Consider the following 27521-nt stretch of genomic DNA (forward strand, 5'->3'; position numbering starts at 1 on the left):
TACCATAAATGCAACTGAGAAAAAGAATGTTTACAGAAATCATTAATACCTGCAGTAACCAAAGGACACTGTCGTTTTGTTTATTTACCAGCTTTATGTTAACTTGAATTTAATGTTTTTATAATTATCATAATTATTTAATGTGTGCTCATTTCCATAGTAAGGGTTCAACAGAGTACAAGAGAGTAAGGGTTCTATACAGCTTTGAATGTTGAGTGAACACAAGAACTATTCTTTTATAAACAAATATGATGGCAGCATCATATTTTTAACATTAACAATTAAAATTAAGAATTTCCAAGCTTTCCAAAAAACCTGTATACATTATCTATTATCAAGCCCCTCCTTTAATTATAACATTAAATAAAAATTATTATTAATTAAAATTATACAAACATTTTAGTCTATCAGAGTATAAGCAAGTCCCAACCCAGAGATTTCAGTTTGAGCAGTAATTTAAAATGCCTTATCTACCATCATTAGAGTCTGCAATTGTGCCCAAATATGGTTACAAAATAAAATACAATTGAATAAAACAAAAAGACAAGATTTAATGTCTCAAACTTGAATTTCACTTTAATTTTGTTATAAATAAAATTAACATCGATCTTTGGAGAAAACTGACAGACAGTCCATGAGCTTTGACCTAAAGTCCATCCAGAGTTTCACAGATTAATGCAAACAGACCATAAAAGGGTCAAGGAGAGAAATTAAGACAGATTTCCTGCCGTGCAGTTACAGAGCAGCTTGCTCGCTGCTCGTCATGTGTTTGCGACGAGACTTATATCTCCGTGCTGCTGCTCTCTGGTTCCTTTGGGCCTTATTCAGTCCGTCTGCAGCTTCTGTTTTCAGCTCATCAGTGTCCGGCTCAGACTGCTCATCCTCAGCGCTCTGAGCAGGCATGTTTCTCAGCCAGTGCTGGTAGTAACCACGGAAACCATCGATTTGGACCAGGTAGTTGTTTCTGGACTTGTGCTGGAAATGATGGAAAGGAGGAGGGAAACATAAAAATATCAATCAGTCAAGAAAACCATTTATCCAAATATAATATACCAAATTTTTTGGACTATAAAGGCGTACTTAAAATCCTTTAATCTTCTCAAAAATTGAAAGTGCGCCTGATAATCCAATGCGCCTTATAAATTAATTCTGTGCTTACTGACCTCGAACCGATTTTATGTGGTGTACGGCACTCAAAAACCTGTCTACGAAGCCGCACCGATCGATGGATTGTTGGAACTTTACGGCTACCGTACTCAGGAGCCTCGCAGAGTAATACGTACTACTGTGCTTCAACATACGGGTAACCAGAGTATTCCAACCGCTAGAAATGGGTGTCAACAGGTGGTTCAAAGTTAAATTGCGGTTAAATTGCGAGCTGCGTGGGAGCATTGGGTGACAGAAGGCGAACACACATTCACCAAGACAGGGAGGCAACGCCTGGCGAGTTACACCACTATCTGCCAATGGATGGTGGATGCCTGGGCTAAGGTGTCAGTCTCAAGTGTCGTCCGAGCTTTCACGAAGGCTGGAATCATCACTGAACAGCTGGGTAACAGCGGTAACAGCAACCAGACTGACTCAGATAATGACGAGAGGGATCCGGGCATGCTTGATGCTGAAATCGCCCGACTGTTAAACTCAGACACTGGAGATGAAGAATTTGATGGATTTGTAGAAGAGGAATGAACTGAAAAAGTGAGTGTATCGTTTTGTATTTTCTGTGTTACTGAACAATGTTGAGAGTTATTGTGAATGAGTTGAATAAGTTTGACTTATCTGACTGTTTTGTTTGGCTTAATGCGCCTTATAATCCGGTGCGCTTTATGTATGAAAATAAATCCTCCGGTGCTCATTCATTGATATTGCACCTTATAATCCGGTGCGCCTTATAGTCCGAAAAAAAACGGTAATCAATAATAGAAAATGTGTGCTTACTTGGTTATAGTTGGGGGGATACTGTGAGGCGAACTCCAGCTGTTTGATGATGACCTCATTTGGCCACACCTGCATGCTTCTCATGCTTTTGAGCAGCTCTTTCAGGTAGGCGTAATCCATTCGTCGAGTAGCTTGGCCAATAAGAGCAGATAACACATGGACGTTCGGCTTAAGTCCTGCCTCCTGCAAAACACACATGCAAAGAAAAAATAAAGAACTATCAACTCATGATATTGGTCTTTGTCTACTAATAAAATTAATATTTATATTAGAGGAGTATTTGTGATTTCCCCAGGGTCTCTGCAGGTTTCAACAAGTCAAATTTAAGACTTTTTAAGACTTTAAGACCATAATGAATTCAATTTAAGACCCATTTCACATCCATACTGACAAAAAAGTACAAAAAACATGAAGGAAAATCGGAGGCCTGGAATTACTTGCAAAGTATATGAATTTATTTATTGCTCTCTCATATTGGAATAAAAAATGCTTAACATAACTAAAAATACCAGAAGAACTTCGAATAAAAAAATATTGGCAAACATCATAATAAAACACTACAGCCAGCAGCCATTGTGTGTGTGTGTGTGTGTGTGTGTGTGTGTGTGTGTGTGTGTTAATATTTTTTACAGACCTTTTTCAAAAATCAGATTTAACACATTTTATGAGATTTCAACAGAATTTTAGACATTTTAAGGCCTTAAATTCAAATTATAGGATTTTAGACATTTTAAGACTATTTTTAAGACCCTTGTTTCTGATGTTAAGTTTATCTCCTGTTCTGTTTACATAAAACAAACCTATGACAATATATGGGTCTTTTATTATACAAATACAACGTACAATTGGACATCCATTCTGACTTGTAGAATGACTTGTTTTGTTTCATCACCTCCATGTCTTTCAGCAGCTGCAGCCCGTCCTGCTGTCGCTTACAGCCCAGAGCGAGGCTTCCAAACGTCTGCACGTCTACACTGACGTTGCGCTGTCGCATCACACTCAACACAGCCTGCAAAGAGACAGAAGTGCATCACAAACATGCCACAGACTGTATAAACAACTTAATAAAGTTAACTTTTTGCATGGCTAGTGAACGACTACTGAAGGGAAGTAAGACAATATTTTTAGTTTTTGGGTGAAATGAATGTAATGGTGGGAGGGAGAAAGAGTGTTTGTGTACCTTTGCCTCCTGCAGGTCTCCAGCTCTGACCGCTCGGCGAATCACAGAGTTAAAGAACGCAATGTCGAGCTTCACTTTGTGCAGCTTTGCGACCTTCAGCAGCATCTGCAGAGACCGAAACTCCGGCTCCATCGTGTCGGCCAGCAGGGTCAGAGTCTTGAGGTCTGGAATGAGTTGGTTAGCCGCCATCTTCTCCAGAAAACCTTCAACTCCTCCAATGAGGGCGAGCCTATCTGATGCTCCGGCCACGGTGCCGAGGGAGACCACAGCCCCCTGCTTACCCTCAAAAAGGTCCAGTAGGTTGGGGGCAGTGCCATCACCTGCTAATTCAACAGGCAGGGAGGCGGATTCTATCTGTTGGACTGGTACCAGATGTGATACGTCCTGTCTGCTGAAGGACTTCTCCTCCTCAGTGTCCCTGCTGTCCTGCTGACTCTCACTGTGAGGGTCAGGTTGGATAAACAGCTGTCTCTCCAGGAGGTCGATGTCTACCAGATCATTGCGTCCAGGCTCTGACTTCACACGTGACACACGTTTCCTCTGGTACTTGGGCTCAGGCCTCAGCAGCAGGCCAGAGGCCAGGCCAGGGTCGCCGATCCCACAATCCCTGGCAGTCCGCAGGAGCAGGGTGTAGTTCTTCGAGTCTGGATGAATCCCGGACTTCAGCATCTGACGCCAAATCTGAAACAAGCACAAAGAGCTTATGCATCTATAGACATCAGAACATGTCACTCTAGAGCAGGGATGGGCAACTGGAGGCCCGGGGGCCGCATATGGCCCGCACCCTCACTTGGAGGGGCCCTCAGTATAACTGTAAAAATGCACAAAATGACTTCTTGCAATTAATGTGGATCTGCTGTTCTTGCACTGAAAAAAAGAGAAATCACAGTAAGAGGTTATTTTCTTATTTGCTTCAAACCTTTTGTATTCCTGTTTATACTGTTATACATGCATTTGAGCATGAAATATGTAAAGTTACTGCACTGTAAACATATTTAAAAATGCAGTTTTATCATATCTGGTGAAGTGCACGGTCCTATATGTGGCCCTGTGGTAGTGTCCATGAAAAATGGTGGCCCCCTCCAGCATTTAAGTTGCCCATCCCTGCTCTAGAGTCTAGGAAGAGTTGCAATCTGTTTTGAACATGTCATGTTGTGCAATTAGCTGTCAAAAATACTAATAAAAGTCTTCACTTTTATACACATACATTACATTATCATTTTATATATTTGCATATCATTTTTGTCTATCCGCGAGTGGGAAGTTGTTGTAATATCAGGACAGCATCTTGACAGTAAAATAAAGTGAAAGTCCTCTGAGAAATGAGTCTTTTTTGTTAGTTTGTCCTCACAATCACATTGGCCCTCATTTATCAAACGAGCGTACATCAGAAAGTGAGCGTAAAGTGGGCGTAAGATGATTTCTACGCAAGCCTCGGCATTTATCAATATGGACATGAGCGGAGGGTACGATCAGATCTCAGTCTGCTCTCAGCTCGTGTACGCAAATTTGAGTCAGCGTGAAGTCCACACGTCTGAGTCTGAGAATTGATCTTAGACTATTGTATCAATGCCTGGAGCTGGAACTCTGTGGTGTTTTGATTTTTAATGGTGACAAAGCAAAACATGTTTAGACTACATCATTTATCATTAAAACATAATCCAAAAATAAATACACCCTGCGATCGTGAAATTCTTGAAACAGAATACCAGCCGAGGATATTAAATGTTGTTGTCTTCTGCTGTTTACTGTTATCCAGCTCCGACACCGGAGCGTCAGCGTCTCCTCCACCAGCGGTTCTGACCGGATAGAAACATTTCCAATCAGCGCTGCCACACGCTCCTCTGACTGGGACATCATTCTTAGTACTCAAACCTCGCCGGGAGTTTAATGCTTTACTGCTACTCTGCTGACAGCACCACTGATTTCCTTCCTTTTCACTTTTTATGCTGCCAAACAAAACCAGTTTTTTTTGTTGGAGCTGTTGGACGTCAGCGTTTCACTTTCTGACTCTGAGAAATTCCCCTTCTTTTAGAATTAAAACTTACTTTAAAACATTGTTTACTTCCTTAAACCAAAAAGCTGTGAAAACTTTTAAGTCCGTGCTACAAATGTAAAATATTCACTGAACTTGTTTGAGTTTATAACTATAACCACTTTTATTTCATAAACCTCTGTCGCTGCGTATTTCTGTAATATGTCTATATTGCCCCTATTGTTAATTGTAACGGTGCATTTTGCTAATAAAGTTGAGTTTAGGGGGGGGGAAATCCTCATTTTGGCCGTATTGCGCCCTTCGGTGTCGTAAACTCTGAAGACGAGTCTTCTGAATCAAGTATATATTAGGGCGTGACATTTAAATGAAGCTCGTTTCGAGCCGCCACATTTATCAACAGCCGATCATTCTTACGATGTGATTGGTGAGATACGATCGTTTGATAAATCCCACGTGGACCCTGTCGTAAGACGAAATATACACTCAGATCTGTGCTGCTTTCTACGCTCGCTTGATAAATGAGGGCCATTGTTCTTATTGGCGATCCTTTTTTTTTTTAGCAACCGGCATGCATGCACATTGTAAATGTTTGTATAAAACAAATGATTGGTCTATTGACTCTGCAATAACAATAGTATTATTATAACAACACTAATTTCATTCTATGTTTCTATTTTAGGTTTAATAAAATCTTGGTGGAAAACACATTTTATTTTTAAAATTTTACTGCAATAAAAAAAGTTTTTAAAGGCTAATGCAAAATGACATATTGTCAATTTCCAACATCCATCTGTGACGATCTAATGTAACAAGAAACAAACAAGCTTTGGCCACAGTCGAAAAACATCAAAAAAGTTTATTTTAAGGCCCACTAAAAATGTTGAAATAAAGTTACAGCTGACGTTACTGTATTTGTAAACAGCACAAAAAATGTTTAGGCTGCAGCCCAATTATAGTTAGCTAGAATGTATCCTACTGTATTGAACAATAGTGCATTTGAATTACACACAGTACATTATTTTAATTTGTGCAGTAATATCAAAAGCGTTTGAAAAAACCTTTAGTTTTAGAAACTGTCTAGAAACTATTATTTTATATTCATGTAATAAATATACAAATGTCACTTAGATTATTATCTGCATGACAAAAAGAGAGAAAAAAATCAGGTATAATAATCATCCCCATGTAGTGCTAAATTTGACCCAGACAGATTTGATCATTATCAGAGGTTTCCATTGTGTTACCACTTCATGTGGTAATGTTTCACTGGGTTAGCCAAGGTTAATAAAGTCTCACCTGCAATCTGTGTCAGTGTAAATGACTTTAGGCAAAAGAGCCTTGAGTGGCTCTAAATCATGCCTGTACCTGTAGAGCCAGTCTGAATCCTGTCTCTTTGTCCTTCAAACAGCCCATCAGCAGGTAGTGAAACGTCTCCTGAGTTACAGCATGGCCTTTCTGCAGCATCTCCTAAAAAAAACAAAACACAAAGTTAGATAGAAATCCAACACAAAAGAATCCTCCCTCCCCTAACTCGTGGCTAAAAGATCTGATGTCATTTCTACACGTAGAAAAAAATCAGGTACAGTATTAGGGGGTGCTCCCACAAATTTTTATAAAACTTGGAATCCCATTCTTTCCTTAATCAAGTCCATTCCATCCTTAGATGGTCAAGATAGATGGTTCTAATTAAGATAAATTAATATAATTTTGAAATGGCCAGTAATTGTTTTTGGTATGTTGATTTGGTGGTTGAACTCTAGGCACAACATTTGTCATAGCTAATTTTTTTTTCCCTAAGCATTCTGGATCCCTCCTCTAAATGTCGGTTTGTTTGTTTTTTGTGTTATTTTTATTTTTTTAGTTTATTTGGCTACTGTTCATCCCTCCTGTTTTTCTTTCAGGGAGAGAGAGTTGTGTTTGCTCATTATCATTACTATTTATTGTATTTTGCTTATTTTATGTGAATGTGACTCTCTAGTTAGGGGTGGGGGGTGGGGGGTTTCTAAAAGGGGAAAATGGGTGAAATGTATCCTTACTGATTGAAATATGTAATTGTGTAAATATTATGTCTTGACAACCCAATAAAGATATATATGAAAAAATAATTAAATCTAACACAATCCAGTGAAAAAACCTCACACACACATAATATATACAAATGTCGTACCCTGAGTGTGTGAATACAGGCTTGAAGGTGGTTGGTCATGGCGTGTGTCTTTAGAAGGGCGTGGTACGTTTTGGTGCTGATGGGGTAGTTTTTGCGAAGGAGTTCTTGCTCCAGCTTCAGCGCCTGCTGGAGGCCGACTTGTTTGGACGGCGCCTCAGCACAGGCGTTGAACAGAGCGGTGTAGGTGGCGTCTGTAGCTTCTAGACCTCGCTTCTTCAGCTGGAGGACATGAGGCAGAAAATACATAATCGTGAGATGTAATGCAGGAATGTTTTAGTTTCATATATGAACTGAACTCAATAGTAAAACTAGACAAATTTTAGTTTTATACCACTTCATGATATGGAATTTAATTTAAAATGTTAATAAAAAAGGTTAGGGCTCATTTTAATAAAATGATTGATAAACGTGTATAAATAAAATATTCCTACATCATTGTAGAGTCTGAAGGCCTTCTTCAGCTGTCCAGCTCGACCGCAGCCTCCGATCAGCACAGAGTAGTTAAACTCCTCTGGCTGCAGCCGCTCTCCCTGCAGCATGTCTCTGCTGAACATGTCCAAAGCCTCCTGCAGCTGTGAGGGGACACATAATGTTTATATGTGAGGAGACAGACAGACAAACTCAAATTTACAGCTGAAAAAATTAGTCAATTGGAGGATTTACAGAAAAATAGTGGCAGTTTATTGTTAATTTTCCATGCAAAAAGGGCAGAAAATGCTGCTTCTCAAATATGAAGAGATGATGCCTCCCTTTCGTTATTAAAATTAATTAAATCATTTTTCACTGTTTTCTGAAATTCCATCGACCAAACAATTAACTGATAAACTGAGTATATAATCGTCAGATTGTTGATGTTGCAGCTCTAAAGTTAGGGCTTTACTCGACCTTTAGAGCTACAACGACAAGTCGAATAATCGATTAGTCAATCACCAGAAAAACTATTTTGATCAATTTTAAAAATCCGAAAATGCACTTATTTGCTTTATATCATTAAATTGAATATCTCTGGGTTTTGGTTTGACAAAAAAGACATGTGAAGACATCACTTTGGACTCTACTGACATTTTTTTTGACATGAGCAAACAATTAATTGATTAATTGAGTATTTACCGTCAACTAATTGTTAAGGTTTTCGGTTCATGGTTAATTTTTCATGCAAAAATGGCAGGAAAAGCTGTTTTCAGCCTCTCAAATATGAAGACTCTTTGCTTTTCTCTGTTTTATATGATTTAACTCGCAGCCCTATCTTAAAGAGCTGCAAAGACAAGTAGATTAATCATTGAATAGTTGAATTAATTGACAACTACTCTGATCAACTAAATAATTACTTTAGTCATATTCATGTGCAAAAGAAGCCAAGTATTTGTTAATTTCTTGATGTTGTTTCGTCATATATAACTACTGAATTTCTTTACATTTTTGGACATGCTGGTCCGATATAACATCACCTTGGGCTGAAAGACATTTTATTGACAAAATGATTAATCGAGAAAATAATTAGCAGATTTATCCATACTGAAAATCGTCACCCTGTTAAAATAATCGCCTAACTAATTTTTTTCAAGTTTTGCAGGAAACACAAAAAACTTCACCAAAAGTGTAACATATGACATTTATTGATCATTTCACTCAAAAAGGATGTAACAAAGGATGGCTATTGGCATAGTAATAACACTGTGTGTAAATTATGTAACTTAAGAGAAATAAATTACTTAGGCATTTTTTTGAACATGTCTTTGTGACTTCAGCAAGATATGGTAACATATTATTTTGAAGGTGTCTACATAAGAGTCACACAAGCCTGTCAGAAACATGACATGACAAGTATCATGAGCATTAATGTTACTTCAAAGTGTCATTAATGTTCATGACACATCCCATGTCATGTTCATGACACGCTCAAGTCACTCTTATGTTGACACCTTCAAAATAAAGTATCTTGCTTAAGTCACAAAGACATGTTAAAAAAATGCCTAAGTCACATTTTATTTTGACTTAGGCATAATAAATCCGCTTAAGTCACACACTTGACATAAGACATTATCTTCAAGGGGTAAAATCACATGATCTGATCAACTGAGGATGTAGGCGATTTTACCATAGGTGGCCGGCGTCATGAGGAGATGATTTAGGGAAAAAAAAATTTTTTTTGCCAAAAAATGACTTAGGCGATTATTTTAACAGTGTGACGAAATACTTGTTATTTGCAGGCCTACCTTGTTCTCTTTGATGAGCTTCTTGCACTGTAAGAGGTACCAGTAAGGTGTGTTTGTCCTGCCGGCTCTCACCGGGACTTCATCCCCGTCCTCCCCCTCCTCTTGGAACCGCAGATCCTGGATGTAAGGGCTGGTTTTCCTGAACGACCTCCTGGAGGACAAGTCGGCGGAAAAGGAGCCGAAGTTCTCCCGGTCTGGTGGGTCGCTGTCTGCTAGGGCTGAGGGGGAGTCCGGGGGATCGGTACCCGCATGTGAAGCGGCTGATAGGGACGCAGATCTGGCGGTCAGCAGCTGCAGGTAAGCCGGTGTGAGGAGCCCGGCTGACCGGTGTCGTGACAAATCTGGTATCCCTGTCAAATTCGTCAGGGTTCTGCTCGAGTTCTTAACCGTTGAAAAGAGGGACAACTTAGCTACAGGAACCGATACTATCCTCCCGCTCCGCACACACGAACAGGCGACGGACGTTAACATATTTGACGTTTTTATCTACCTAACTACAAGCTAACAAACGTTACTTTTCATTAAATTCAAACGTATAATGCTAGTTTGAGTGCAGCTGGGTAGCTTCTGACATGTTGCGCACCACGATGTTTCAATGACAAAAACTAGACACGGCATGATTAATCGATAGCGAACACGATTTATAACGTATACTTTCTGCCGTTGTAGTCCCGGGAAATAATCAACAAAGACATTCAGTGAGTTTAGACAGATCATTTATTTATATATGGATTACATAGATTGTCTAAAAAAAACCTTCATCTACGCTGGATAGGGTGGCTCACTCCGATCGACTACATCAATGATAGATTAGTGCGCCTGTGTCGTTGACTTCAATGTAAATCTACGCCACTCCCCGCAGTCTCTTCCATAGTCTCTTCCTGAGGTGAAATGAGGTGAAGACGGCGAGTCAAACTAAATGAGAGCATTAAAAGATTGTTTTCATGAATTAAAACAGAGATAAAGCTGCCAGAGTCGACTCACCTTTACTGGATTCAAGTTTTAATCAGCAATGGAAGAGAGGGACGGAGCTGCACCCCCTGTCTCAATGGTAAACTCACTTTGATCATAATAAGTCTGCATAGGATTAAAAAGGACTTGACTTTAGATTTGTATGAACTAGAAAAACTCGGATTCCACCTGTTATTATGTAATTTTGCCAAAACCAAATGTAAGTTTACAGGTCTCACACTAAAGGTCAGATCACCTCCAACAATAAATAAATGACACAATAAATATAAAAGTGTAAACTAGGCTATATCTTGAGTCAGCATTACTACCATGTAGGGAAAGGCATATAAAAGTGTCCCAATTTGTGTCAGCAGGAGGCTCCAAAATTCAGTCCAAGAATTGGATAATTAATATAATGGCATGGAAAGTTATTTATTATAGCTAATAAAGCCACTAAATAAAGGCATCCTGTGAATAATTTCAGTTTATAAATATATAGTAGTTTAAGGTTGTAAAAAGATCCATTTGGTTTTGTAAATACTGTGATACATTTTTTTTTATTTTTCATAATTTATAGAAAATATAATAGAACAAATAAATGGCTGCACTGGTTTGTTTGCTTATGTCTCATGTTAACCTCCTCAGGTTTAATCACACATGCTTCAATTAAATGTATTTCAGTGTCATTGTTTTTGACAATTTCTTGTATTGTGTCAGGTTTATAGAGAGTAACACAATATTAATCCTGATTTCTGCAGGAAATCTCAGTACAAGATCAGCAAGTTCCCCCGCCCAGTCCCGAGTCCTCACCTGCTTCTGGTACACACAACACACCCACAGTGCAAAAATACCAGCAGAACACGTGACTAGACTTTGTTCCATAAATACATATTAGTATTATTATTTCATACAGTGTTAACACTATCAAATTTAACCTGAATCACATCATAATAACTTGGTGTCATCATATTCTGTTGTCTAGATAATAATAATAATAATAATAATAATAGTAATGTCTTTATTTATAAAGCACTTTCTTTGAAACAACTTATAATGTGATTATAATACAATAAAAAATAATTGTTGATGTCATGTAGTTTTATTGTTTTCTGCAATGCACGTGTGGAAGTTGTTTAACTGATTGATATCATTAGAAAATATAATTGTGTATTATCAGCACAGATACAGTAATTGATACTGTTTTTTTAATTTTGTGACCAAGTGATAGCATGTAAATGGAAAATAACAAGGGCCCAAGAATGAATCCCTGTGGAACTCCATATTTTAGCCTTACTGAAGCTGCTTGATAATGGTTTTAAGCAAGCTGTAATTTAAAAAATAAGAAGAAGAAGAAAGTTGTTTGAATTGATTTAATGCCAATCTCTTCATTATTTTATGAACATTTTATAGACATCTGCCAAAATATGTAAATATATGTTGCCAAATATTTTTATCAATAGCATGTTAATTCCAGTTCTACATATTAACACTTTCCATGTGTTAAGACACTTTTCCTTTGAGATAATGGACTTCTAAAATGATCATATATAAAGCTGTATTTAATATATATGATATATTAATATATAATATATCTGAAGTGTGTGTGTGTGTGTGTGTGTGTGTGTGTGTGTGTTGTGTGTGTGTGTGTGTGTGTGTGTGTGTTGTGAAGCAGATGATCTACTGACAGATGAACCTCAGACTAGAGCAGACTTCTTACAATGTGAGTCACTTACCACAAATCCACACACAGAAAACGCTTCACAGATCCCGTGAGAGTGCAAACAAACACAAACAAACAGATAACTGTTTACTTAGTAAATATCCATAAGAATATAAACAAATATTACTTACCCACCTACCTCTGCAAGAAATCAAATAGGAGTATATATCAAACAAAGTATTTCTTAGAAGACTCTCAGAGCAAGTTTTTAAATCATCCCAGTTGAGAATGCTGCACACATTGAGGTCTGATGTGTAAATTAAAGACTAACAGTGTTTCCCTCTCACAGATTATGTTTACCTCACCCTAGACCCAAACACAGCATACAGAGAGCTGGTTCTGTCTGAGAGCAACAGAAAGGCGGAGCACACACTTTTAGTCCAGGACTACCCCGAACACCCAGACCGGTTCTCTCACCTCTACCAGGTGCTGTGTAAGGAGGGCCTGTCTGGACGCTGTTACTGGGAGGTGGAGTTCGAAGATTCTGTTGAAGTGGCGGTGTCTTACAAAGATATCGGCAGATCCGATTACTATCACGAGTGTGCGTTCGGCTGTAACGACAAATCCTGGAGCTTAGACATAAACCCGAACAACAGATGTTTCAGACACAATGATGAGGAGACCGAGGTGCCGGAGCCTCAGTCCTCAAGAGTCGGTGTGTACCTTGATTATAAGAAAGGAAGTCTGACCTTCTACTGCGTCTGTGACACAATGATGCAGCTGATGCACAGAGAAGAAACCACGTTCACAAAGCCGCTCTACCCTGGGCTGTATGTCGCATTCACCGCACAGCTGTGCGACCTTGAGTAGAAGTTCAACCAAAAACTGGCCTGCAGCAATCTATTTTTCTCGAATGTGCAATATCTGTCAAATACAAAATACTCTCAGGAAAAAGACAAAAACAAAGCAAACAAAAAAAGGTGCAAATAATTAATTCATATAATGTATGTATGTGTATATGTCTTAAATTGTAATTCTTGCTTCTTCTTTTATTTATCTCTAGACCTTTTAAACTCCCCCCTCTTTATCTTAAGCTGCTGTGATGACTGAAATTCACTGCACTGCTGGATAATTAAAGTCTTATCTTATCTTAAGTTATCCATTCTGCCACATAGATGCCATTTGAGATGCCCAAATGCTAGATAAACATGATAAAGGGCCCTTTAAAAATGCCCTTCCAGTGGATAAAAAGTAATTCTGTGGGCTGCCCTACATGCTAAAAACGGTCTCCGCATTGGTGCCCCACCACATGCAGCAGGTGCCCATTTTATTTTTGTTGCCCCTGTCCCTCAGACAGCCTGCATCCACCACTGCATGACTGCAAATCTGGGTCCACTGGTGATAATTCACAGCAGCAGAGATGAGCTTTTATTGCTTTCAGAAGGAGTGGGAATGACACAAAATAGTGGTGCCCCAATGAGATGAAATCACTTAGAGCAAATCAAGTCATATCATTTATTATAATTAATAATTATTTATGATAATTATTAATAATTCTGATAGCCATCTAACCACACTTTTGAACCGTGACATCCACACAAGCATTGCTCAGGTTCATCCTTACATATATGATATCCTTATGGGAGGGATAGCATTTATTATAACGCCCTTTTATTTACATATTTGACGCCCTGTGTAAGGTATCATTTATTCATTAAAGAGGCATCCTTAATTCCCAACATACCTCCAAAACCCCACATCCTATTTACCCTCACTCTCCCCCTATCGACAAACTCGAAGACCCACCGACTGCCACCTCCCCCACCATCCCTCTGACTCCCACCTCGGCTATCAACATCCCCATCTACAAACCCAACTATCACCTTGTCCGACCCAACAAGAAAGTCCAGGACTGGTTTTTCAGATGCCGAAAACCCATTGTCATTCTCGGAGATTCCAACATCAATCGAATCACAGGCCACAACAACGCCCACATACAACTTGACAGCTACCCAGGTGCCAATGCATAGCATTTCCTTAAGATCTGTGAAAAATCCCTCTTTTCAATTGGTATCAACAATAAAGATCAGGACCCCAGGCAAACAACCATCAAACAACTTAAAGCCCTCTTCCGTCTATGTAAGTCAACCTTTCCCAATGCAGACATCTATTTTCCGATCATGATCATTATTATTATTATCTCACACTCACACAACAAACTAACCTCAAACTCATCAACAACACCATGGCTACACACTTCCCATTTCTCACAGATTTCCACGACACATTTTTTACAGAAAAGGACAACATTAACTGGACCACTGCTACTGCTGAGGCTATCTTTGAGAATTGATGTCATCCCCTAAATTTAAACTAAACAATAAACCCAACCAGGACAACCACTCACAAACCACACATATTCAGGACCTGGGTGTAATGCCCCGTCTAATATATTGAATCTGGCCACCCTTTTCACTCCATCTACTTCACAGATATCCCTACTGGAGAAGGGTCTCTCCTTCATTCTACGCCCCACTAAATTGGACCGGGAGGAACTTCAAAGGGACCTACATAATTTCCATAGCTGATTGAAACTCAGAGATTATTTCCACCCCAATACAAATCACCAACACATTCCATTCACTCACCGCTCACATTGGGAACCGGACAATGATGTACTTAAGCACCAGCTCACAAAAACCATCATCGCCAATAGACAGACCCTGCAATGATATCGGCCCTCGGCAGATGTCCCGGACAATCTGTCGGAGGGCGAGCGGAGGCCTGTTAGAAATAATCTGTTATTCTGTCTCTGTTTTCTGTCTCTGTTTTCTTTCTCTGTTGTTTGTCTCTGTGTATTGGGGTCACTATCTGTGTGACGAAGGTCTCTATCAAATGCATGCGTAATTCACTAACTTTGTGTGTGCCCTCTCTCTTTGCAATTATGGATTAATCATGCAATATGCTTTTGATACAATGACTATGATTGTGTGTTAATATTGGTCTAGAAACTGTGATTACTTATATACATATATTCCATTTGCTTAAACTGATTAAGATTCTATAATCACAAAAAATTATATTTTATGTTTCATATTTTAGATTTCATGTGGACATTGCAAAATCTGTGTCTCAAATAATATCTCTGTAAATCATAACAAGGCAGGAAGTTTGTTTTAACAAGTTTTGATAACAGGTCAGGACACGGACTTGGTGTCCTGGGCAGAGGAGATTACTGTTTTCTCTGCTTGGTGACATGACGTGTCCACGTATGCAAAAAACTGACAAATCAGCGGTTCGAGAGGGATCCTTCTTCTGGAAACCTTCTGGAGAGATTCTACCGACATTATCAGATGAAAAAAACTGGTTTCAGGGACAGAAGGGGGGTCCAACCTCCATGAACTGACCAGCCTGTCATGTCAGGGATGTGTGGATTGAACCCAGGGAGTCTGTAACTGCACATTTCTTGACGTATTGTAATAAAATGTAAAAAAATAAGAACTTGGACGTCTCCTGCTCATCATTCCCCATCAAACGATCTGCGCAGAGAAATAGGTGAGAGGTTACTGTCAGATAATTTAATTTTTAATTTAATTTCCCCCAGACTCCTGAGACCTATAAAGCTCTTATTTCACTTTTTGGAATTTCATTAAAAATAATTTAAATAATTCTCTAAAGGAGGTATAGCTTTCGTTCTTGCACCAATTAATTCTTTTTTTCTTTCTGCATCCATAAATTTGAACAAGATTAAACACCATGCAATACCAAACCAAACACCAGGTGGCGCCATGCCAATAGATGGGAAAATGGAATGGATCCACTTTTACATCTATTTCATTCATTCTTTTCTTAGCTGTATCATAGCCATAGTATAACCAATTACGATTTTAAGGGAGTCTCATACATTCCATCTTGCACACCAAGAAGTGGCGTACACCACACCTTTAACTCATGAGGGTGAAATAGGAAGTTGGAATCTAGCTTTCTGATGGTGCTAGAGACTTGTAACTAAGTGCAAAAGGGGCTTTTCAGGGATGGGCTTTCCAATGATACCACTCCCTTGTCTGTAGGACGTTTTTTTTTATTTCGAAGTGAAATCACAATATGGAATCAGGTATGCTTTCTATAGGTGCTAGAGACTTGCAACTAAATTCTAGAGGGGGGGGGGGGGGGGCTTCCAGGGATTGGCTTTCCAATCATAGCACCCCCATTTCTCTAGGATGTTGTTCTGCAAAGTTAGAGAACTAGACAGAATACGGTCAAAGTGAGAGTTGAAAGTGAAAGACTAGACAAAATAATGAAGTTTAACATTAACTGTAGCAAACGTGTGACAGTACTGTGTCACATAGCCTGTACATAAACATGTGATCGGTTTAAGCGCATCCGGCATAGTCCAGCCCCAGTTGAGAAATAGGAATGGCGGTGGATTTTATTCACTTCTCTGTTTTCACACTTTGCAAAGTCATTCTGTGGGCCGGATTAGACCCTTTGCAGGCCATTTCTGGCTCTCAGGCTGTATGTTTGACACCACTCATTTAAAGCCATATCAGTTGACATATTATTTGCATCTGATTCCTAATAGTAGCTTATTATTTTCATTATTGTTGTTATCCTCACCTGCAGCATAATAGTAGCAGTAGTAGTTAGAAGTAGTAGAAGCTAAATACAGGCACACCTACACAATGTGCATCAGAGCCATTCTAGTTGAGTTAAATGAAGCAAGTGAATTTTAATTGAAAACGGTTTTGATGACGCCTCCATCTGACCTCTCCACACACCTAGAAACCACTGTTGAAGGCTGTGGACTAACAGCTCACCGTAAAAGTAAGTGGAGCCTTTGTTCTTTTAAATAGAGAAGACTGTAAATTGAGCTTTAGCCCTGTGTCTTTTACTATGTATGACTGCACTGTCTTTGTCTGTTTAAAACATCAGACATGTAACATATGGAAGAAGGTTGGATATCATTAGGCAGTGACCATCTCATCTCAACACCTTAAATTTATTAGGTTATTTCGTGATATTGTGGTTTCTCTCTCTGCCTTTACATAAGCTCTGTTTGTTCATACGAATGCAGTGCTTATTTAAATATGCCTGTTCAGAAAGGGCTGACTGCTTGGCCCACTCAACACATCGCTTCCTTGGGTCCTGAGCAATAAGGGGTGAAGCAACCCATTTTACTGACATAATTCTCTTAAGGGCCCTAATTCAGATAAACTCTGTAGTTTGCAGATTAACAACCAATCCAGACTGTCCAGAACTAAATTTAATTTTAGTTATATATCACTCAAATGTCAATAACAACCTCCTTTCAATTAAATATAAACCAATTCTGGATGTTGTAAATGTCAGCTCCAAGCACTGAGGCCAATGCGGAATACTTTAAACCTGCATTATTTTTAATGGCCAGCAGAGTGATACTGACAGTTACAGTTGCAGTTGTCCAGTCTTGTTTTATTCAGTTATGCAAAATCTCGAAGATTCAATCCTTTCTCTCTCCTAAGAACCTTTCCCTCTTTATTTGATAGTGGTAGACATAAAGATTGAAATTGGGGAAACAGAGTGAAAGACATGCAGGAAAGGGCTCCAAGTCGGAATCGGACCCGGGCCCACTGTGTTGCAAGGTCTAAGCCTTTATGATATCCGCTTTTTTGATGAGCCACATGGCCGCCCTGATTATAAGATTAAAATTATAACCTGATATCCTCATGTGGGTTCCTGTTAAAACCAGCCTGTCCAGTCGCCCAGCATCCCTCTTCTTAGTGCTTCATCCCCAGAACACCTCGCATAGAGGAGGACGCTGGCAACCACAGACTGGTAGAACATCCCAAGGAGTTTGCTGCAGACATTGAAGGACCGCAGCCTCCTCAGGAAGTACAGCCGGCTCTGTCCTTTCTGTCAGTGTTGGCTGACCAGTCCAGTTTTTGTCCAGGTGTACCCCTAGGTACTGATATGTGCTTACCACCTCCACATGGACTCCCTCAATGCAGACTGGTAGCAGGGCGGGCTTAGACCTATGGAAATCCACCACCATCTCCTTGATCTTAGTAGTGTTAAGTTGTAGGTGGTTAAGTTTGGACATCTTCATTTGATGTTCAAACAACGGTTATCAAACATTTTGTTGGCTGCGCACCACACTTATTAAAAAGGTCATGAATTTAATTAGCACATGTATTTTGCCTTGGGGTTGATTTATTACTAGTTAATTTCAAAAATAGCCGTATGTATTGCTTTCTTTGACATTTGGTTATGGGTCTAGTCCCTCCTATGAAACAAGTTGAAAAGACATGAAGGTTGCACATAAACCACAGACACCACTTTTATATGCAACCTGCAGCACTATTGAATTTATACAGTAACATGTACAGCAAGTCTAGACCCTCTGCTGTTATCTGCACTCATTCAGATTATGCTGTGATTCATATTTGTTCAAACATTCCATTCTTATATTTGCTTTATTATTATTATTATTATTATTATTATTATTATTATTATTATTATTATTATTGTTATTAATAATAATAATAATAATAATAATAACAATTATATTAATAATAATACATTCAATGTGTATAGCGCTTTTCAAGACACCAAAAGACGCTTAACAGGCAATAACATATACATAAACATATATACAACAGACTTCAGATGGAGAAATGGCGTTTGTTAACTTTGCCTCCATGTTTTGGACATATATTTTTTTGGCCATTATTCAACGCCGTAACTCAGGAACAAAATTTGGATTTGGATACTAAATTGGGTATTGAACTAAGCTCGGGTGCCTACCTTGAAAATGAAAAACATATTTTCGGTGCTCTGTGGTGCTGGATTGAAGATGTGTCTCTTTTGCAAAATCTAAATTTGACATGTTGTCTACCATCCATGGCTTCACATATGAAAAATGGATCTGTAAACTCTTTGACCAATGTCAGGCGTCACACATATGGACCTGCACTTATATAACGATTTTCTAGTCACTTTGCGACCACTCAAGTCGCTTTACACTACAGACTGCGCTCTTTCACACTGGTGGCAAACCCTAAACGGTGCCACCTGCCACCATTGGGAATTCATTCATACACCAATGAACGCAGCATCGGTATCTTGCCCAGGGATCGAACCACCGACGCTCTACCAACTGAGCCACAGCCGCCCCCATGTGCTCTGTGTTCCTTATCTTTCAGTGAGTGAGTTCTTTAATGGGACTGTATTCATGGAGCGCTCATGGCCAGAGGCAGAGAGGTGGCTGCTGGTGGCGGTGTTGGGACTGGAAATGCTCATGGGAGTTGTCGGAAACTGTCTCGTGCTGCTGGTCAAAGTCATGGTAACTATGTTTACACTTTAAGAGTATTCTGATTACTGTACTGTTCACACTACACAGCTTTTTATCTTGTAACCAGGAATGTTGAAGTTGGTTTTTCACACTACATGACTGACCATTGAAAGTCAACCTATAAAGGTCAACCTATGAAGTTGACCTATAAAGTCTGTGGTTCGAATAAGAAATATCACTGGTTATATTGATAAATTAACTGGCTCTACAACAGTCTGTGTCTTTGTTCACTAATGGGAGCAAGTGGCGAGCCAGCGCCAATGTGCCTCTGATCTGAGGCTTTTTTGGGCAAGCTCCAAAAACTGTTGGTGAGCAGAAAATCAGGACTAAAGTCATAAAGTGTGACAAAGCCATAAAGTGTAATGGCATTCCTTATATTTGTGTGAAATATTTTTTTGTTAGTTGTGTCTGTAAGTACAGAGGACCATAATGAACCATTTAAGGTGATCACTTCATCAAGCCGGGACCTCCAGCACTCACTGGGGCGGTTTGCAGCTGAGTGTGAAGCGGTTGGGATGAGAGTCAACACCTCCAAGTCTGAGGCCATGGTTCTCTGTCGGAAAACGGTGGATTCCCCCCTCTGGGTGGGGAGAGAGATACTGCCTCAAGCAAGGGAGTTCAAGTATCTCGGGGTCTTGTTCAGCAGTGAGGGTAGAACGGAGAGTGAGGTGGACAGGCGGTTTGGTGCAGCGTCAGCAGTGATGCGAGCGTTGTACTGGACCGTCGTGGTGAAGAAGGAGCTGAGCCGGAAGGCAAAGCTCTCGATTTACCAGTTCATCTATGTTCCAACCCTCACCTATGGTCATAAGCTTTGGGTAGTGACCGAAAGACTGAGATCACAAGTGGCCGAAATTAGCTTCCTCCGTAGGTTGGCTGGGCTCAGCCTTAGAGATAGGGTAAGGAGCACCTCGGGGTCCCCCAGGAGGAGCTGGACGTTGTGGCTGGGGAGAGGGGCGTCTGGAATGCCCTGCTTAGCCTGCTGCCCCCACGACCCGGCCCCGGATAAGCGGGCGAGAATGGATGGATGTACTTTTTGTGTGTGATCTCAACAAATGCCCTCTTCTCTTCTTCTGTCTTTCCTTTTCAGTGCAGGGGTCGGTTCTGCTGTCGTTATTGGCTTCCTTTCATGAGTCTCACTTTGTCAGATTTAGGTACCGCTCACACCGACACCATTGCCAGTGCATTACATGATTAAATGTTGTACATTTACTTTTCTGTCAACCCCCCTTATAATGTATGCATGTATTTATTGCACATTGTCACAGTGTTTGACATGTAATCTCAGTGCAGTAAGTCATCATTTCTAACAATAAACCCCTGTGTTGTGAAGGCTGCTCCCTCCTCATCATCTCCGGCTCCCTGTTGGCCATGCTGACAGGAGGTCAGAGGTCACCGTGGTGTGAGGTCGTCAGCCTGCTTAAATTTGCCTTCATCACTTCCTCTATAGGGAGCATAGGTACGGCTTGGCTCTAAACACACTCAAAGAGACCATGTTATCATAAAAAAAAATTACCCATACAGTTGAAGCCACAGTAACAATCTTACATAGAGGTTTATATTCATTCTGAGTTTAGGGATAATTCTTTTTTTATTCATCCAAGAATATGTTTATTTATTTGTTACATGCCTTAATCTTTAGTTAACAAATCTAGGATCATTAGTCACCATATGAAATCATCAAGTTGTGTTTTTAAAGTAAGTATTAGAAGTACATTTATTTAAAAAACGTACAGTCCCCAATAGTCTGATACAACTACCAAGAAAAAAAAGACCATTAGCCATAACATTTAAACCTTGATTATAGTAAATGTCTACTCAAGTAAAAAATAAAAAAATGAAATGTACTCTAAAAAATATTTTTTACAAAAGGGTATATATACAATGTTTTCAATTATTTTAACTTTAAATGTTATTGGAATGGCTTGCTTGGATTACAATAATTTGCAAATTAATGTTGCAAATGTGCAGCTTGGCTTTCTGGTTGGGAAATGATTGCATTGTCTTTGTGATCACTACATCATCAACACATTTGCTGATTTATGATGTCACAGTTGCTGTGTAATCCCCAAGACTGATGTGCTTTTCCTGGGTGACATCCCTGTAGCGCTACTGTTGCTTCGTCTTTCCACACTTAACTGTTTTTCTGATGGTTTGACCCTTTTCATAATTTTCAAGACTTTATCCTTGATGGTGAAACCCATCTTAGGTATATAATAATAATAAATAAATATAATAATAATATATTAATATTTATGGTAAGCAAAAGTCCCAAAGACCCTTTTGTGCATTTAGTTTGAGGGTTTCGTTTCTCCTTTTCAGCTATCCTCTGCGTTCAACGGCTGGTTGGCATGGCTTCTACAGGAGGTGCTCTCTTTGGTATCATGGTGACGGCCTGCTTAGCTTCTTGGGTGACAGGGTTGGTGTTCGGGAGCGTCCCTGTTGTCTATGCCTGGATCCGGTATGTAGTTTACTTAATTATTTCAGTTAGTGCTTCATCTACATGTCGTTTCTGCTCTGTTCATCTCCTTTAGCTCCTCTCTCCACTCCAGGTATGACCCTGCTGAGATGCTGTGTGCTGTCTTCTGGGAAAACAGCTACTCAGACATGTTGGTCTACATTCTCTGTGCTTTCTCCATCTCTATCTTCCTTCCCTTCCTCCTCATATTCCTCTGCTCTATACTGAGTGCCACTGGCTGCTGTTCTAGTCGTAACAGGTAAGCCACTCAAGAAAAATAATTTCAAGTGACACAACACAAACTGGAAACTGTTGAAATCACAAATTACTTTGTCATTTTGAAATACAGTCTATGTTTTTTTTTTTATCAGGTCAGGTAGAATCAAAAGTTACACTTGCATGTACACAGACCAGATTACTGCTGAGTGAACTGTCTCGATTATCCAGAATTCACCATTCAGTCCAGTACTATCTGCATTAATTATGTACTTGTAATGGGAAATAACTCATGTCTCATTATACAGCACAACGTCAAAATAAACAAAGGATTAGAAACAATCTCCAAGCTACGAGCACTGGCTCATACGAAACAAGGTGACTGAACTACCAACTAAAAAGCAACCAAGCAAATGCAAATGATAACATAACAACTGGAACATAGAAAATTGTGCATGTAGTTTTTCCTTAATCTTACTGAGAGACAAATAAACAAACAAACAGCCAAAGCTTAGATAGCTGTTTCCAGTATTTATGTGCCAATGAAAGCAAATGAAACGGATCAGGTGAGCCATTAACTATGTTAGGTAACAAATGTTTCCAGTTATTTAGACACTAGAGTATGTAGATGGGACACAAATGCCCTGACTCCCAATGTAAATAATGAAAGTAAAAATAATTTGTGCATTGGCCCTGGGATTCTGTTCCAAAACTGAATAGGTTCTTCCTCTGCCCATCCTACACTCTTCTGCCAGGTTTAATGAAAATGAGGCCAGTAATTTATCTGTAATCATTCTGTAATTCCTCTGACATTTGATTTGATAAAACAAGTTTTTTGAAAATCCCCCTCAGCTTGGCCTTTTTTCTTGAACTCTGTAGACAAAGCCATTGATTGAGCAATACATCCAAATATATCAAGCCACTCTGGGTTCAACCCTTTTTAGGCTCAAAAGAAGGAAACAGCTCAATTGAGTATGAGTATATGCAAAGCCCTCTAAGGCTATTGCTTGTCTGCAGTACTAAAATGCCTGTCTGTTAGTGGGCCTCATCTCACCTGTGATAGACCTCTTTAACCTCTCTAAGAACCAAGGGTTCAGAGATCGGTGAAAATGCATTAAGACACTGTTCCACTGGTCCATGTGCAAAGCGTCAACTCCCAGTGGAGGGTTGTCCTGTGCACTTTTGTTTCCGAGGTGGTGAAAACAGATTCAACTCTGCTTTGCCAGACCTGTCCCAAATTTGGGTGACTACATCTCCAGTTCCCTTGATGCCCCCTGTTCAGCTCACAGGGAACGCACTGCTTTTATGAAAAGCAAATGTGTGTGTGCCCAGCAAAGTAAATGTTCAGTACCTGCTGTCGCTTTGTTGTCCGTAGGTATCAGCAAGTGCCGAAACCGAGGCTCTACAGATAGGATGCCACAGTGCAGCTTCATAGCTTGAACGTGCCAGCAGCAGCGAGACATCCAGATAAAATAACACTCTCACTACCATTTTGCATAACAGCGATGACAGAGTGCAGGAATGTCTTGTATTTCAGAATGATGGAGAAATGGGAATATGCGTCTTTAAGACATATGGAGGTGAAGCAGTCTCCATGGTGAACATGTTCCATGACCTGTGTGATTGTCAGTATGTAAAAACGTCTCTCCATTATTGATTTGCGACAAATGTATGTTTCCATTATCCTGTGGAACTGTGGAGGCAAACACTGTGTAGCCTCTGCTTACTACTCTGCTTATCCAGCTGTCCAAGAAACATATGTACCGCCACTGAGTGATGCTCTGAATGCAGGCTTACATTGACTTGATGCTCTGCGGTTGCCATCAGATCTTGGTTAATTGCCCCCAGAGCATGTGCACCAAATTTGGGGAAACTTTGTCCACTGGGTTTAGAGGTACACATTTTTTGGTATTGCAGAGGCCCCTATGGGTCAAGTTTAAAATGCTTTGGTAGGCCTATTCAACAACAAATGAAATGTGTGGCCTTTCCAAAACATGTATTTAGCATTAATTAAAGTGCATCATTGGCTGGTTGGGCTCTTAGCCCCTTTAGGTCTTGAACTGTTTGTAATGAAAATAACTAGAAGCCCGGATACCTTTGACAAATAAAGGCTGGGTTTGAGACCCAGCTCCAGTTATTGTTTGGTGGAGTGGCTTACCAAAAGTCCTCACACAATCCTTATCCCTCAATAATTGAGCAATCCCAACTTACTTCAAAATACCTGTATTATGTAATGTAATAGCTCCAGTATGCAGTACTATATGGGGCTGAGAGAGAAGTTTAAAAAAGGAATTATCTGTGAATGTAAACAAATCCAGGGTTATTTGCAACTCTCTCCATCTTATCCCTTCTTTTTCTCAGTGACGATGAAGCAGATCTGTCTGCAGTCTCTCCTCTCCTGGTGGCCTCCTACATCCTCTGCTACACCCCCTTTGTTGTGTCTGAGGTGACGTGCACTCACTGACATGAAACAACCTATAGACTACCATATCTTCATATACACAGATGCAACAAAAAAACCTCTCCACTCATAGAATGTCCATTTCTTTATTTTCATTGACCTCTCTATCAGCTGGTCCTGCTGGGGAGAATAGACTTGTCACCGGCACCTGATTGGTTAAGGACACTATCATCAGTGATGTCATACCTGGACTGTGGTCTGAACCCTCTTATTTACTGTTCCCACCGTGACTTCCGAGAAGCAGGCCTGGCCCTGCTATGGACCAATCAGAAACCATCATCAGAGCCTGTCCTCACTTCTATCACTAAACATGATGTGTAAACATGTAAGAGGTTCCACATTTACTCAAGGTCCCTTCTGTTATCTTTATAATATACAGTATAATATCAAGTCATTTTTTTTGTTTTGTTCTTGGCTCCTTTATGCATGGTAATATTTTTATTTGTAGTAGGCAGTAATACATTTTGTATTTTTTCTAACAAAATTAATGTACCTTCAAAAAAACACACACTTTTGCCTTTGACCCATGATCATCATCACCTGGGACAAAAGTTACAGTTATTTATAAACCACTCTATAGCTGAAATGTGGAAACATATTGCAGTCAACCCAGGAGTGATTCCACTAGGCCACTGACAGTAAATAGTAGATTACAAGAGATTTATGAGAACTATGTTCGGATGTTTGGGCATTTGTTTGTGTTGTGTCATGGGTGGATGTTGTGCAAAAAAACAAATATTTTCATCCTACAGCGATTGTCTTATAGCTTTGTCATCAATAAAAAGACCATTGGAAAAAAAACACGGTTTGTATCGGAGATGAAACCAAAGCGGATCTCGGCAACTTTCCCAGTGTCTTACTCGCGCTGTGCTGCTGTTTTCCCCCGTGTGCTCTGGCTCAGTGTTGTCAGGAAACAGAAGCTGAAGTGGAACTGCAGCACGTCACACACTTTAGACCAGAAGTGTCCGGTGAGCCGCTCGAAGAGCTGGTACTGACCCAGCCAGTGGTCCAGCAACTTCAGCACCACGAAGCCCGCACAGGACAGCACCGCCAGCAGCAGGTAGCCCCGCGTGCGCCTGTCCCCGTGCGCCAGCTGCACGCGGACTCCCCGGTACACCGCGAGGATGACGTGACAGCACAGCGCCAGCTCAAAGCCCCGCTCGTGCGCCAGCGCCAGACCGTAGCTGAGGACAGACAACAGCTCGAGCGCTACCGCGTGCGTTGCGCGCCACTTCGCCGGCCCGCGCTCTATGTAACTGATCCACAGCGGAACCCACGCGAAGATTGGTAAGGTGAACCACTGGTCGAGGACGGCGGGAGCGCGCCGCAGCGTCGCCAGGCGCGTCCACTGCACAGGTCCGTAGAAGACAGCCATAAGAGCGAATACCTCTCTCAGGTACCGGCTCTCCTGCGGTTCTGGGGCGCATCCGGTCCACGTAAACCAGTATAGTCCCATGTAAATATAAGCCAGGTTAACCAGACAGTTACAGGGCATCGCCAGAAAATAGGGCAGAAAATCAACCACTTTCTCTGCATAATGGTCAGTAGACAAGTCCACCTCAACTTCGTCGAAGAGGCTGGTGTTTGCCAAGACAACACAGAGCACAAAAGGCACCGACACGTGAAGGAAAGCCGACTTCATTAAAACACACCTGGCAGTAAAGGTAGCCTAGATGTGGAATGGCCAAAGCTCTAAACGCTTGAAAGTTTCCTGAAAGATTGGGATCAGATCAAAAGTCGGAGCTGTACTTCTTCTGTTTTTATTTCCGGACTACAAACCAACGTTGAAGTTGCATGATGCCACCACCTACCGTACTGTATAAAAACTACCGTGGGTACATGCCAAAGCTCTTAATGTTCGCCTCCTCTATCCTCTATCCTCGCTTGAACCGGAAGTTGTTTCGCGGGCGCCATCTTTAAGACTGTCCCAAAGCTCTTATTTGTGATCGGAGGATAGAGGATAGAGGATAGAGGAGGCATATCGGAGGAGGCACAAGCGAGGATACACGAGAGAATCCTATGCGGAAGTCTTTTAGCGGTGGCCCCGCCCCCTGACTCGTTGAACAGACGCTGTAGTTTGATACCGGAGTGAAGACAGATCACAGATTAAACTAAAGTGTGTCACCACAAGTTTTACATTTTATTTATATGATTCCCCATGTAGTTAAAATCTGTTTTATTGTGACTCTGAACAACAAAAACACCACAAACATGTTTCTACATTTATAATAAATTAAGAGAAAGATATCGCTCTAGAAGTTTTTTTTCCTTTTTCCCCTTTTCGTGATCTGTTTTTTCCACCGTACAGATTTATTATGGATATGATATATATATATATATATATATATATATATATATATATATATATATATATATATATATATATTAAAGTTAAAAAAAACAATCAGTAGAGAGTATGAGAGTCTGTCCGTCAGCAAGAAACACTTTTACATTGTTTGTCATTTTCATCAGTCCCACGCGAGGCTGATCATTACTGAGTGACATAATTTACATTTTACCTTCATCATCTAACCTAATAAAATATTGGCCGGTGTTCAGCGGACACAATCATGTTCTGGGATATTAAATAATTAATGTATCACCAGGATCGTCTACTACAACGGCGTATTAGGGCCATATATGAAAAAAATAAATAGGAACCCAGGGGAGAGGGACCCAGCCCCCATGGCATGATTAAAAACAGATAACATGAGGTGATGTTACGACATCATCACATTTTATTCCTTTCTACCTGCGGGATGTCTCTTCTTCTCCATCACTCGCTCTGTTTAAGGTGTTTTATCAGAATGATCCGACTGACGCTCCCTCCTCCTCGCGTTCGCACGGAGCGATCTCTTTCAGACCTCCTCTGCTTCTTGTTGACAGTTACAGTGTGTAACGTTCGTCTAAACTTATTTCACAGCAGCAGGTTTATTGTTCCCAGCCTTCAT

General features: G+C 40.2%; 4 protein-coding genes across 5 annotated transcripts; 2 read left to right on the top strand and 2 right to left on the bottom strand.

The window, feature by feature from the left end:
* Positions 1 to 549: 549 nt before the first annotated feature.
* ptcd1 (pentatricopeptide repeat domain 1) lies at positions 550 to 10103 on the bottom strand. Its single transcript, XM_059334217.1, has 8 exons — positions 9498 to 10103; positions 7713 to 7853; positions 7282 to 7500; positions 6480 to 6581; positions 3119 to 3799; positions 2831 to 2947; positions 1939 to 2121; positions 550 to 975 (listed from the first exon to the last, which is right to left on the bottom strand). Exons 1-8 carry the CDS (start codon positions 9966 to 9968, stop codon positions 736 to 738), a joined length of 2154 nt encoding a protein of 717 aa, XP_059190200.1. The 5' UTR covers positions 9969 to 10103; the 3' UTR covers positions 550 to 735.
* A 289-nt stretch (positions 10104 to 10392) lies between these two features.
* Positions 10393 to 15590, top strand: LOC131972390 (stonustoxin subunit alpha-like). Of its 2 annotated transcripts, none has more exons than XM_059334228.1 (4): positions 10393 to 10548; positions 11207 to 11267; positions 12118 to 12168; positions 12458 to 15590. In XM_059334228.1, exons 1-4 carry the CDS (start codon positions 10510 to 10512, stop codon positions 12976 to 12978), a joined length of 672 nt encoding a protein of 223 aa, XP_059190211.1. In that variant the 5' UTR covers positions 10393 to 10509; the 3' UTR covers positions 12979 to 15590. The 2 variants fall into 2 exon arrangements, with proteins under 2 accessions (XP_059190211.1, XP_059190218.1); XM_059334235.1 differs by having other exon boundaries at positions 12121 to 12168.
* Positions 15591 to 16524: 934 nt separating this feature from the next.
* si:dkey-9i23.8 (galanin receptor type 1) lies at positions 16525 to 24904 on the top strand. Its single transcript, XM_059328560.1, has 9 exons — positions 16525 to 16623; positions 17869 to 18049; positions 19290 to 19429; positions 20526 to 20589; positions 20769 to 20894; positions 21758 to 21896; positions 21988 to 22152; positions 24471 to 24555; positions 24682 to 24904. The coding sequence occupies exons 1-9, from the start codon at positions 16525 to 16527 to the stop codon at positions 24889 to 24891; spliced, it is 1209 nt and encodes a 402-aa protein (XP_059184543.1). The 3' UTR covers positions 24892 to 24904.
* Positions 24643 to 26361, bottom strand: tmem187 (transmembrane protein 187). Its single transcript, XM_059328857.1, has one exon. It carries the CDS (start codon positions 26210 to 26212, stop codon positions 25427 to 25429), a length of 786 nt encoding a protein of 261 aa, XP_059184840.1. The 5' UTR covers positions 26213 to 26361; the 3' UTR covers positions 24643 to 25426.
* Positions 26362 to 27521: the final 1160 nt, after the last annotated feature.

Source organism: Centropristis striata, chromosome 1, assembly GCF_030273125.1.
Source record: "Centropristis striata isolate RG_2023a ecotype Rhode Island chromosome 1, C.striata_1.0, whole genome shotgun sequence".
NCBI classification, from domain to species: domain Eukaryota; kingdom Metazoa; phylum Chordata; class Actinopteri; order Perciformes; family Serranidae; genus Centropristis; species Centropristis striata.

Bases quoted from the DNA above. Each gene is read 5' to 3' on its own strand.
- ptcd1 (XM_059334217.1), bottom strand. From the start codon at position 9,968: ATGTTAACGTCCGTCGCCTGTTCGTGTGTGCGGAGCGGGAGGATAGTA. The intron at 6,582-7,281 runs GTACGACATTTG...TGTTTTTTTTAG, and splicing joins CCTGTATTCACACACTCAGG to GAGATGCTGCAGAAAGGCCA. The intron at 3,800-6,479 runs GTACAGGCATGA...TGCTTGTTTCAG, and splicing joins GATTCAGACTGGCTCTACAG to ATTTGGCGTCAGATGCTGAA.
- LOC131972390 (XM_059334228.1), top strand. From the start codon at position 10,510: ATGGAAGAGAGGGACGGAGCTGCACCCCCTGTCTCAATG. The intron at 10,549-11,206 runs GTAAACTCACTT...TGATTTCTGCAG, and splicing joins CTGCACCCCCTGTCTCAATG to GAAATCTCAGTACAAGATCA. The intron at 11,268-12,117 runs GTACACACAACA...TGTGTTGTGAAG, and splicing joins CGAGTCCTCACCTGCTTCTG to CAGATGATCTACTGACAGAT.
- si:dkey-9i23.8 (XM_059328560.1), top strand. From the start codon at position 16,525: ATGGCGGTGGATTTTATTCACTTCTCTGTTTTCACACTTTGCAAAGTC. The intron at 21,897-21,987 runs GTATGTAGTTTA...TCTCCACTCCAG, and splicing joins GTTGTCTATGCCTGGATCCG to GTATGACCCTGCTGAGATGC. The intron at 24,556-24,681 runs GTGACGTGCACT...CCTCTCTATCAG, and splicing joins CCCCCTTTGTTGTGTCTGAG to CTGGTCCTGCTGGGGAGAAT.
- tmem187 (XM_059328857.1), bottom strand. From the start codon at position 26,212: ATGAAGTCGGCTTTCCTTCACGTGTCGGTGCCTTTTGTGCTCTGTGTT.